This window comes from Accipiter gentilis, chromosome 19, assembly GCF_929443795.1.
Source record: "Accipiter gentilis chromosome 19, bAccGen1.1, whole genome shotgun sequence".
NCBI lineage: Eukaryota > Metazoa > Chordata > Aves > Accipitriformes > Accipitridae > Astur > Astur gentilis.
In genome coordinates this window covers 5,929,884-5,943,115 of record NC_064898.1, presented here as the reverse complement: position 1 = coordinate 5,943,115, position 13,232 = coordinate 5,929,884, and the positions used below count along the sequence as shown (strand labels likewise).

At 37.5% G+C, this 13,232-nt stretch overlaps 1 protein-coding gene across 1 annotated transcript in view; it reads left to right on the top strand.

Annotated features, from left to right (window-relative positions):
* Positions 1-9,632, top strand: part of WASF3 (WASP family member 3) — a 74,540-nt gene extending 64,908 nt beyond the window's left edge. Inside the window, exons 7-10 of the mRNA XM_049823323.1 lie at positions 2,117-2,292; positions 5,174-5,437; positions 7,063-7,433; positions 8,174-9,632. Of these exons, the coding sequence (XP_049679280.1) occupies positions 2,117-2,292; positions 5,174-5,437; positions 7,063-7,433; positions 8,174-8,331 (969 nt within the window). The 3' untranslated portion in view covers positions 8,332-9,632. The remainder of the gene's footprint in view (positions 1-2,116; positions 2,293-5,173; positions 5,438-7,062; positions 7,434-8,173) is intronic.
* Positions 9,633-13,232: the final 3,600 nt, after the last annotated feature.

Genomic DNA, 13,232 nt, shown 5'->3' with positions numbered 1-13,232 from the left:
TGTAAGCAGTCACGTAAGCACTCCTGATTGTACAGGAGCTGTATCAACATTGTTGTCTTCTGAGCAGCATCATACATTGGTCAAAAGGTGGCTATTTACTTCATCTAGAAACTTCCAAGAAATACATAGTTGTGATCCTTAGAGGATGGACCTACTATTCTGTGAGAAGAGAAGGCTAAAGTGTATTTTCAGTTAACCAAAAGGCTTACTTGTACTTTCTTCTCAAATCTAACATGGCTGAGTAACAAAATCCTAATAAATGAACCAGAATGAAAGTCAGAAATTAAAACAAATTAAATTTTGGAGCAATCAAATGAAAAAGACAGATGTCAAGCCTTTAAAAAAGCATATATTCAATGATGGTAATTAGCAAAAATGTATATATTTAAAATAAAGCATGACTGAATCTGTTTCCCTTCTGCTTCAATTAGTGTATTGGGAAATTTTGATGTGAAGAAGTGGTATCAAATAGAAGGTAAAGCCTTGCATAACCTGGATAAAGGGCGTGATTCTAAAAAGTTTGGGAAGGAAAAAGCTTTTATAGGAAGTAGTTAAGAAGGAAGGTGACAATCTTTACTTAACATGCATCAGATCAAAAATCTGCTCACTGCACAGGCCAGGAACGAGCAAGTGTTGTTGGAACATTTGGGTGCTGAACTTCAAAAAGACTTTTCTCTGTCGTTCTTCATGTTAGCAGATGCAGATCAGGAAGTCCCGCATGTGGACATGCATGAACAAGCAAGTGATCCAAAACAAGGGCAAACAAGCCATTTGATGGATTTTTGTTAGTTGTATGATGCCAAATGCATTATTTCAGAATTATTAACTCAGTACTATTTAACAGTGGAGTAAAATACCTGTGTTTGTGGTGTGCTTTTTTTCTTTTTGGTGAGACTGGCTTTCCAACTATTATCCCTTACTTTGAAGGTAGAGATTCTACAACAAAATGCTTGCGTATCAGCATTTTACTGATCTCTTCTCTAAGTACAATTGAATATGACTGCGTTCTCGGAATATTAACGTAATTCTTTCCTGAGAAACTATTTTTCTAGCAGCCAAAATCCTAATACCAACTTATTAATAAATAAAACATGATTAACCTATTTATGAATTAGTATTCTAAGATAGGGGCTCTAAAGCTGATTAAAAAAAAATCCAATGCCCTCATAAATGTTCAGAAAAGGAGTAGCACATAAATACCATTTTCGGTTTGGGTTGAGCAAACACATTTATTTTTCTACTGAAGCACCAGTAAGGTTTTTCTATTCATAGTAAGTAGTCAGAAGTAGGCGAGGACAACATTTCAGAGGTGTGAAAGCATCGAGTCCCGCTATTAGGAGATGTTACTGATAGATAAACACTGACGTTGATTGAGCCTGAAATTCTACAGAAAGATTTTGAAAAACTAAACACACTGATTTGTCATGAAGCTATCAAGCTGTAATATATTACTGACACATTGCAGAGAGGATTAGTGTCATTCATTTTTATATAAGATAATGGGAAACAACAATGAGGAAAAACTAGGAGGAATTTTGGTAGTTAATCAAAACTAGGAAGGGAGAGGAAGTTAAAACAGAAGGGAGAGGAAGTTAAAAGAACAAAAAAACCCAAAAAATAATTCATGTAGACTATGAAATAGGAAAGTGTTTCTAATTTTTTCCATACTTCCCCAAGGCTTCAGGTGACTGTGACCCTAATGAATAACCAAAATAACCTTGAGCACATTTAACATATTCTCATAAGATTGATTTGCAGGAGAAGGAAATTACAAGTGCTTCAGGACAGTCTAAATAAATGACATATGATGTCATAAGAAGTTAAACTTTCTGGCTTTTAAAATCAGTCACATTTCTGTATTGGGAAAAACAGTAGGTCGGTATCATACTAGCATCTTCCTGCAGAAGGGCAAAGCAGCAGTCTTACTACTAATGAGCTTCAGAGCATAAGGAGATGAGATATTTTCATTTTCAGTGCAGAGAAATTTTATGAAGGCTTGGCTTCATCTGTAAATCTGGTCTTATTTTCATGCACTCTAACTGCGTTTTAACCAGCTTTTTTCCTTTCCTTTTTTTTTCTCTCTTTGCATGCTTTATTTCTTTTGTTTGAACATTAGGAGCAAAAGCGTATAGATGGCACCACCCGTGAGGTGAAAAAGGTTAGAAAAGCCAGGAACAGACGCCAGGAGTGGAATATGATGGCGTATGACAAAGAGCTTAGACCTGACAACAGGTTGTCTCAAAGTGTGTACCATGGAGCATCTTCCGAGGGATCACTGTCCCCAGATACTAGGTCTGTTTACAGCAAAGCTGTTTGTTATACCACAGTTCTATGTTCAGAAATACTGAGTAGAATTAGGTGCTTTTACAGGTTGGGAATAGTTAGAATAGACAAAACATACAGTGCATGTTTTAAAGTTCTTCTGAAAATTATTTTAAAACATAACGAATTTGGTAATGATTTTTTTCTTCCTCAGCTTCAGATGAGCATTTTGTCATCATAATGTTATACACTGTAGTGAAATAAGTGTTTGCTGCATGCTTTATATTTGATCTGGAGTAGTTGTAGTTACAAAAGCATTTCAGTCTGCGTCTACTAGATAATGTCAGTACCGCTTCATTCGTCTCTAGTTTGTCATATATTATGCTGCTGATAGCTTAATAAACATTTTTGTGATGTACTCAGTCAAGCATACTTTTGCCTCTAACAGAATGCTTTAATGGGGGAATAGTTCAGCTTTATTGACATTGTATTTGTCTAAAAAGCAAGCTACAAAACCAGATGCAACATTATTGCTTGAAATAGCAGAAATCTCTGCTTAGAGACACACAGCAGAAGTCATCTTTGTTGGCTGAGATTCCCTTTGAGCTCAGTGGGAGTTACCTTCTGGTGTGCACGGAAGTCTGATTTATTTTTTTTTTATTAAGCCGGTCTCAGTAGAGGATTTTCCCACATATTTTATTTTCTCTGTTGTGGTTAATTGCTGGTCGTAATGTTAGGAATAAATAGAATCTACTGGAAAAAGTGTGTGACAATTGAGTGTTCAAATTGTTGAATGGCTAGGCTGAGGAAGCAGCCACCACTGCAAAAGTGCTGACTGATACCTTTAGTCCGCTGTCCAGTTGGAGATTAATTAAATTAATTAAATTATTAATTAAAAAAAAAAAATCTTTTCATAACTCTGTAGATGTAGTGTTTTGGTCTTTGTGAAGAGTGATCATTTTGTAATTGACACAAAAAATAGAAAGAAAATTGCTACCACTGTTTCAATAATTTATTCAGATGCCTTCTAAAATCCTTTAATCACCAGTTTGGGGGTTTTTTACAGTTTCTAATGCAAAATGTTGTCACCTTTTTGTCAGTCTGTAATGTTTCATTAAGACTATGCTTTCCATAGGTTGATCTGATAGAATGGCATTGATGTTCAGCTGTCAAGTGCAAGATGTGGGGTTTTTCATCATGAGTTCTGCGTTTCACACATTTTGAGTCTTTCTCTAGCCTTAACTCCTTGCTTCCAGGATTGCCAAGTTTTAAATAATCACATTGAAGTAATTTGTTTTTATCTCCCAGCAATGTCAACATGTATTTGACTGTTTGCAGATATCCATAGTAATTGCAACCTGTAGGATGTTTTTTTTAGCAGAAATTGTAGGCTGCATCATTATGTTGGATATAGATGTTGTGGTATGACAGATTTCTTGTACTTAATATAATCCCTTCAAATTTTATAATGTACTGAGAAGTTTAAATTTCAGTGAACCAAATATCAGTGATCGAATCCTGAAATCTGCATTTTACATGCATGAAGGGTTAATTTTGTTGAGTGGTAGTGAGGTGGAGAGAAGGCTTTCTGGTTTTTGCCTTTGGGTAGTCTAAGCTATTAAAAAAACCCCATGCATACAGAAATAAGTACTGGTTTCAGAGACATTTTTATGCTGTCAGCTACTGCATGAGCAGTTTTATAAATAAGGTCATAAAGAAGTGTATTTGGCTATACTGTGGTTCTTTTTTAATGCTAAAGTAAAAAAAAAAGCTCATGTTTCTTCTCGTTTGCTAGTTGTAAGACTTGGGCATTGAACATTGATGTCCAAGTTTCTGGACTGTGGCAATTTACAATGTATTTGTTATACTTATTGTACTTTAGAGAGAGAAACACAAGCTGAATCCAAACAGAAACCAGCAAATTAATGTGAGAAAAGTAAGAACAAGAAAAGAAGAGTGGGAGAGAAGGAAAATGGGCATTGAGTTCATGAGTGACGCAAAGAAAATGGAACAGGCAGGAAGCATGAAAGAGGACAAAATGCCCAAAGGGTTTGTCATTTTGTTTTACTCAAAGCCCTGGCTTTTTGTTGCTTACCTTGCTTCCAGTCTTACAGATAATGCATCAGTTTACTGTGTTCACTAAAAGCCAGGCTGCACGATTGTTCATTACTAAAACAACTGCTTGCAGTTATGGGATGAAGAGATCCTTTTGCTCCCTCTCTTGGGCTTATTTGACAGAGCATCCTAGACTTTGTATCTTTATGAACTCTCTGCTCAACTAATATTTACATTTCCCAGTTTCTCTAAGCCTTTCCAGCAAAATTAATTATATGAACAAAATAAAAAGCATTTTCTAACTTTCGAAATTGGTTTTCTCTGCTTTGGTAAAATACATTTTTCCGCATAATTGCGAGTGCTTGCAATATTGCTTTCCTTTTTCTGCTGCCATTGTTAACTTAAGGCAGGCCTGATAAGTATTATCAATTTCAAACAAAGGACTGTCAAAATCATTGACCAAAAAAAATGCCTCCTTCTGGCTACTAAAGAAGTCTAAACTCTGGACAAAGCTCTGAATTTTTTTGGCCTTCTTAAAAGCCTGCATTATAGGAGGACATTCTGCATGCAGCTAGTATGCTGAAATATTGAAAACATTCAATTTCAGTCCTTTTATGCTGACTTGTCAGACTAATTTATTTTCAAGGCGGGTTAAGCTGAACCATGGGGTTTTGTTGCATTTGTTCTTGTGCTTTCTGTGGGCTTACAAGGGAATGGTGCTCGATAATCTGGGAGTCCTGTTGCAAGAAAAGTAATTCTGATTGCGTTCTCTTTAGCTTTTCTTGTGAGCTATTTAGATAATACCGTGTTACACTCACATAATCTGTTGTTCTGCATCCATTTACTTTAATTTTAGGTCCCATGCATCTGATGTTACAGATTATTCTTATCCTGCTACTCCGAATCATTCCCTCCATCAGCAGATAGCAATGCCTTCATATGGAACAGGAGATGGTCCACAGTACATGGCAGCATCCCAAAGCCATGAGCATGAATACAGACCACCTTCCACCACTGTACGACATGCTACTTTAAACAGACCTCAGCAACCACCTCCACCTCCACCCCAGCCTTCAGATGGCCAACATAGCTCAGTACCTGTGGTACCAGCAGAATATGGGTAAAACTCCTGATTTATTCCGGTGGATTCTTGGCAAAACTAGAGGGATGCCTGTTTTTCATGATGATCATAACATACAATGCATACACACAAGAAACCCCAAATACATTAGTTATCTCCCTGGGGAGGACAGAAAAAAATTGGTATAATTTCTATGTATGAACTGAATTTTAAGTAGCAGTGAAAGCAGAAATAACGAACTGTGTATTGAATGTGGTGAAATCAATATGCTTGTAAAATATTACGGTTTCCTAATATGATATTAAAAAGGGGATAATTTTCCTTTAAAGCTGAAAATAGTTACAGCATAATTTGAATAATATTTTAAACTTTAGGAAGCGTGCAGAATAAGTATTGCCGAAGGTGATAAACATGGCAGTATGTGTTGCATCCCTGAAATTACTTTTTAAAGGAGTTTGACAGAATTGGAAGGGATCTCCTTGGACACAAAATCAAGTTCTGTAATGCCACAGACATCTCCATAATTCAAGATACGAATTTATCGAACTCCTATGTAGATATTTGGCCTGAATTCTGAAGGAAGGCTTGCTCCACAGTACTGGCTCTCTGATAGCAAGAAAATGTGTTTTCTAACCAGTCTGTGCCTGTTTGTTCTTTTGCTTAAATAGCTTAAACTTTCAACTTGTAACCCCAGGAAAGTTGTAATTGTTCTTGCCTGTGTTGTTTTAAACTGAGCAAGCCAAGGTTCTTCAGCCTCACTTGATGCATCTTGGGATAGCATTTGCCCAATTCATGACTGTATCATGCTGTAGATGACTCAGTTATGCTGTGATTGACTGCTCCAACCTGCATTTTCTCTGTTATTTCCAGTTTATAACAGAAATACTTGTGCTTAGTCCCCAGGTACATGACCATTGTCAGTGTATTGCAGTTCTGATACATTGACATGTATCACTGAATGTCATCAGTAACTTTCCTTCAACTCCTGTCTCCTATATCTAATTCTTTACTTCAAAACTCTTACGTTAACTCCCATTTTTTCTGCTTCAGAATTCTTTTAATGACACTTTAACAGAAAAATTAGCTCTTCCCTGTTCCTCCTCCTTAAAGTATCAATCAAATGTATCAATTTAATTAAATAATATTTAAATTGATAAACTTGACAAAAGCAACACATGAGATGCATGATATACCTTTGGGTGAATCTTTCTATTCATACTTTCCATTGTCCTCCATGCCTATGTCTTTTATTATCTCTTAATATTTGTTCTAACACTCAGTCTTCTATGGAAGTGATACGTGTAGTCTGCGGCTTTCTTGGTCCATTCTTCATCGTAGGCATCGTATTTAATATTCTCACAGAGTAGTTGTTTAGTAACAAATAAAGCTTTATACTTAACTAGGCAGGAGTATTAAGATAAAAATCTCACTTTGTGGAGTGCTGAAAGGACACTGCCTTTAACTTCATCATCTGCCTTAAATGTCAATGTATTATCAATATTTGACAATTCATATGTTTATAATGGCTTGCATATTTAACTCAGCGGTTGAAATGCCTTTTGATTTGTGTCTTAGCTGAGGTTGGATGAGAGCAGTTTAAGGCGTGATGATTCTGTAAGTCCTAACTTTCAATGCATTAAATGTTTTTCTTCTGTTTTATATAGGATGCTTCCAGCTCAGATGGTGGATTATTACAATCCTACAGGTCCTCCCCCTCCTCCTCCTCCCCCTATGATTCCTTCAGCACAAACTGCATTTGTTAGTCCCCTTCAGCTTCCCGTGCCACCTTCCCATTCTGGACTGGTGACTGGCTCTACATATGCAGCTACTCATCCTCCTCCTTCTAGTGGGCTTGTTGTCACTGCTCCTCCTCCTCCCGGCCCACCTCCTCCTCCTCCAGGCCCTCCTGCTACAGGTTCATCCCTCTCTTCCTCCCCAATGCACGCTGCTCCAGCTACAGAGGCAAAACGTCATGAACCTGTGCAGCCACCAGTAAGTGATGCACGGAGTGATCTTCTTGCTGCCATTCGAATGGGTAAGTGGACGCTGAGTTTTAGATATTTCTCTTTTTTTTTTTTTTTTTTTTTTCAATGAAAGCACTGTGTTTTCCAGTGATCTGAGTTCATGGCTTCTGTTCCCAGCTGGGCAGAATGTCATCGAGACCCTAGTTAACCTCAGCTACCACCCACCTATGCTAACATCTGTCAACCCTGACTTTGGATCTTTTTCTAATGCCTAAAGATGTACAGCTTTGTCAAACACGTTCTGGTGTTTATGCGGACATAACCGAATGAAAATGGTACTCATGTTCATTATGCACAGTAGCCAGTAGATGTACATGGATTTTTGCTTCTGTTCAGAAGAACTGAGTTATCCAACACCAGGCTTCAGCCCACTGATACTTAACCAGTGACTAATGGCTGTTCCTGTCTTTGCTTACTACGTGGAGCTGTAGGTGTAATGGTATTTCAAATACAAATATGAAGACTTTCATCTTCCGATCAAAAGGACCTATGCAGTCTTGAATATTTAGTTTTAACATTGTCGGCAGTTTTAGAAGTCTGGAAGTATTCAGCCTCTGAGAATATATTCCAACCTGCCTTTTTTGTCTTTTTCTCTTCCTTGCTCAGGGAGGCTAACTCAATGGTTTCTTCTTTTTTTTTTTCCCTCCTTCTTCCTGAGTATATGTTAGAATACAAAAAACTCACCAATAACAATATGAAGTTTAAAATCTCTTGTGCAGAAAACTTTGTCTGAGAGTAGTTGTCTCTACAGGAATTCAGCTGAAAAAGGTTCAGGAGCAACGTGAGCAAGAAGCAAAGCGAGAGCCTGTTGGAAATGATGTGGCAACCATCCTTTCAAGACGCATTGCTGTGGAATACAGTGATTCAGATGATGATTCAGAGTTTGATGAGAACGATTGGTCAGATTGAACCTGGTCCAAGCCCAGTGGCAAGTTCATTAAATACTTGGCTTCAGTGATCGCTTTCTTAGCAAGATGTAAAGCAGGACATCGACATGTATTAAGGCTAGTGATCGAAGTGCTAAAATTGGTATTATTCAGAATGCTGTAGCTTAGCAACTCTGGTAATAATGATGTGATTATGCTTATGCAGATCAGAAACTTGTCTTACTTTCAGTATTTACCGCATAATACTTAAGTGCCACTAAATGTAGCAAATCATGTGCTGCGTGCAAAATATGCTGCAGTTGTTGCACTGTTACAGAACCAGCATTTTATTTTACTTTCCTGATCTTGAAGGGATAAGATATATTTTTTGACTTTACATCTTAATCTTTTAATTATCTAAGCAACTTGGATACTTGTGAATTGGTCTGGTTGTTAGTCTTTGAGGACAGTTAACTGTATGACTGAGTGAAGAGTTGAGTTCCATAAATATGACTTTTAGCTTTTTTATTAGTTACTAATTATGCCCACCTTAGTCTATTTTTAATCACTTCTTAGGGCTTAGGGGTTTTTTTGCATACAGAATTGATTTTATATCATTTTCTTTTTATCTTAAAAATGTAGCAGATGATGAAATATATGCTTTGAAGGATGAATCCACCTGATCCAAAATTAACATTTTGCGAGCAGACTGGATAAGATTGTAACAGTGTCAGCTCTAGGCTGCTGGCTGCTTGTTGGGTAGAGTGCTGGAGGGGGTCTCAGGTAGGTAGCGGATGCACATCCATGTCACAAATGAAAGTTAAAATACCTGTAGAGCTTTTCAGTTTTATCATACAGATCAGCTAAATGCAAAGACTTCAGGGTAGACCTGAGTGAAGCCATATGGTTATTGCAGTGTAGAAATGTTACTCTGTTATTACTAAAGATTGGAACAGTCCAGATCTAGCAATCAGATACATTTCACGAGTATTAAACTTGCTCTTTATGCCCGGCGGTATAAATGTTTGTAAATAAGTTTTGTTGTTGTTGGTTTGTACCTGTATAGTCATGACGGATTGTTTTGTGTTTCCTGTAGCATGTTTACTCAAAACTACTATTACTTTGAATGTATTTCTTTCCCAGTACATCCCATTGATAAAACATTGGCAGTTAAAGCAGTTTTACTGGCTGTTTAGGTACTATGCCATATATATACCCTTGTTTTCTCCTTCCTTAGAAGCAGTTGCTGCCATACAGTCTGCTTTGGCTGTCTCTGTTTTCTTTAAAAATAATTCTTTTTTTTTTTCTCCAGTACAGTATTAAAATGGCTTTTTTTGTTTTCTTCTCCCTTCTGGACTGAGAGTCAGGCTGCTGCTTTGCCTAATGAGGCTTTTAAAAATATATTCATAGCAGGGGAAGAGTTCTTTCCTTACCAGATTACAGTTTTAATTTTTGTAACTGAAGTCTGTGTAATTCCAGGTCTAACATTTGGTAAAGCTCCTTTGTTCTGTGAGGCCCTGTCTGTTCTTAAAAAAAAAAAAAAAAAAAAAATTTAAAAAAAGGAAAATAAAAAGAGAAATGGAAGATAATTATCTAACCTGTGTTTACACAATTAACAGTTTTAGTCCTGAGAACACGATGTTTATGTGCAAACTATTGGCAATTGCATTGCTGTTTAATCTGCATATGATTTTTCAAACTGTGGTGGCTGTTTTTTATGGTGGGGTGGTAACACGCTGCCTCGATGTTGGTGTTAAAATTTATCCCATGAAGTACAACCAATCTCTGCATAATGGTGAGCATCTACAGCTCTTGGTAACTGGTGGCAGCTGAAGGTACTCACCTCTGTTTCAGTTGGAGCTCGTTTTGTCTTTGCCTTAAAATACAGGGCTGAAGTCGGCTTTATTTTGTGTCCTGGAGTCTGAGGTCTGTGTGTCCACCACAGAGGACAGAATGTAGGCCATAGCCGGATGGTGGTTTTCATCACTGTATGAGAGACGGTTTGTTCTGATCATCACGGTGTGCTTGCGCAGTGGCTCCCAAAAGGATTCTTTGGACGGGTGGGCTAAAAGTGCAACTGGGACTGCAGTGTTCCGTCGCTGTATAGGTGGGGAGAGCACTCTCGGTATTCTTTTAATACATGCTGAAATGAAGTATCTCAGCAGAAAATTCTTTCCAATCTACTGAAATTTGATATGACAGAAGATATATTTTATGAGCACAGAAGTTGGGTGTGTCTGAAATTTTGTAATTTGTGTTCATTTTAAATAAGAAGCATTAAACAAGCAATCAGTTGTGACCAGTTAAGATAGTGTTGATTTTTCAGTCATAGTAGCCAACCTGTTTTTCTGAACCTGCAATGTTGTCATCTTCCTTTCAGTATTTTATTAATAAAATGTGAATTGAATTTAGTGATGTAAACTAACATGATTCTAGGCTGTTTTTATCAGTTTTATCATACTTTGGATTGTGAATAAGTAACAACTATGAATAAAATCTCACTTTTGACCCTGTCTGTCTTTCCTTAGTTTAGTAAGATTTTGCTATTAATCTTTATCTCTTAAGGATAAATAATGGAAATGAAAATGTAAGGTTTCCAAATGGTATCTGTGATCCCAGGAACCACAATTTTACTGGGATGGAGGCTGGAGTCTACAAAACCGGACTCCTTTATGGTACCGTTGCTCCTCCTAACACGCATACTTCTTTGTTCTTTTGCGACCTTGATTCAAGCTCCAAGTTGAAATTCTTGGCTGGTGTAAACAGGTATTAATTTCCCTACAGGTAGCTTTAATTTATCTTTTTTTTTTGTGAAATGCATTAAACAGCAGCTTTGCTTCCAGGAAGAACACGGCAGAATATATGAGTTGTATTAGCAAGTCCCCTTCCCCGCTTTTTTTAATAAGAAAGATTCTTTGTAGATTAATGACACCAAGCAAATTATTATAAAATGCAAACCTGTGTCTGCCTACTAGAAAAATATTTTTAATTTCATCTTTTAATTGTAATCAGGTTAAAACCTGGTGTGGTAACAGGAGAGGCTTTTCATCATGCTTGAAGAACTTACATAAACCAGTTGTGTAATAGAGTAGCCTAATTGTAAATTAAACAGATCTGTTTATGCATCTTAGCTGTGGTTGTTTCCTGGGAAAATAAATTATTCTTTACTCTGTTCGTCTGAAAATTCCAGTCCCTCTGAAGCTCAGTTCTTATTTCGCTGAAATTTTCCATCTTTGATTTGAACTTAATTCAGGTAATCTAGAGCAAAGACACCAATTCTACATAGAAACTGAATATACGAGCTTGCAATTTTGATTCAAAGGCTATCTTAGTAAAGCATTTGTTAACTGCTTATTTATCAGTTGGGGTTGGAGTTAGGACTAACGATCACTCAGTATACTGCCTCTGCAGCTTTTATAGTTGTCTTTGGAATGTTAAAAAATATTTCCTTGTGACTAAAATGACATCAGTTGGATTTCTAGGCATTTCGGATTTCTCTGTACCAAGGTGAACTGCATGAAGAAGAAAAAAATCTTTATTATAAGAGAGGTGCATGCTGTTCAGAACAGGCTCAAAACTGAGCTCGTTTGCAGTATGCAGATGAAGTTGGGAGGAAGGGAAATGACTCCTTGGGAAACTGGTTCTCGTGATGTATTTTGCAGGTATGTTCTTTCTCATGTGCTGGGCTTTCTTCTAATAACAAAGAGGTGTTCCCTTCTGCTTGAAGCAACATGCCTAAGGATACAGCAAATGTGTAATTTCTAAAAATGTTTAAAATGTCACTGTAAACTGAACTGAATATAAACCTGATGATAATGAAAAGTTCATTAGAATCTTGTGGCTGGAAGCTGAAGTTGCATGAATTCAATCTTGAGCTGAGGTACTATTTCCTAGCAGCAGAGTAAAATAAATGTTAGAACAGCTTATCCAAAGATGGCTTTGACAGTGATTTTTTTTATTATTATTCTAAGGTGACATTGCACTTTTTTCTTCCTGAAAAAAACCAAATAAACAGAAATCCAACCTACTGTAGTCTGCTTTTGGGGAAAGGTTCTTGCCCTGTGGGGGCAGCTGGCCTGAATTGTTAATTCTGAGTCTGAGTTTGAGGTGTTCCCGATACGAGCACGGAGGTACATACACAGACACACACGTGCACACAAGTCCAAGGATTTTCAGCATCTTGAGGCAGCTCTGTATTCAGGTACTTAGGCATTGTCGGTGTGCTCAGTGATATACAGGGAGTGAAAATAAATTATGATCCCTGCTGTCTGCCACAGAATAGTCAGGAGTGACTTGAGCTTGTCACTGAACACCCTTCCCAATTCCCTTGGACTTTAAAGGAAGTGTGGGAACTTTGGAAGGACTGTGGGTTTCCAACTGACCATCATCTTTCATTAAAGAGGTGAAGAGAAAGAATGAGAACGCTGAAAAAACCTCATCCTTTCAGGACAAAACAGGGAGAAGAAATTTCATATTTTGCTTTCTCTACTAATGGGTAGAGGCAAAGAATGGTTTTTCATGTGCTGTCAAATATCTGTAGGTTTCTCTCAAGAAACGTGTTCTCATTTGTGGGTCACATAGGTGCATGCTCCTGTGTGGGGAAAGCAGGCTCGTACGTTTGTGCCAGACTGGGCTTTTTTTCAGCTACGTGAGAAAAGAAGTAGCCCCTAAGAGATTCTTGGCTAAATATAGTAGTCTCTTTGGAGATTAATTCTTACTGCTGCAGATAAATAGAGAAGTTCTTATCTGATTAGCCGGAGCAGGGCGTGCTTCTGCGCATTTCTCTTGGTGAGGGGTCACAGGCAGAGCGCTTCGGAGATTAGAGCCGAGGGCAACTCTTTCTGAGATGTCTCAACAGCTTGTCTAAGATGCGTTGCTTTTCCGAGCCACTCGGCGTTTTCAATCGCTCACATGCTGTCATACCACGTGAAAACCATCTGCCCT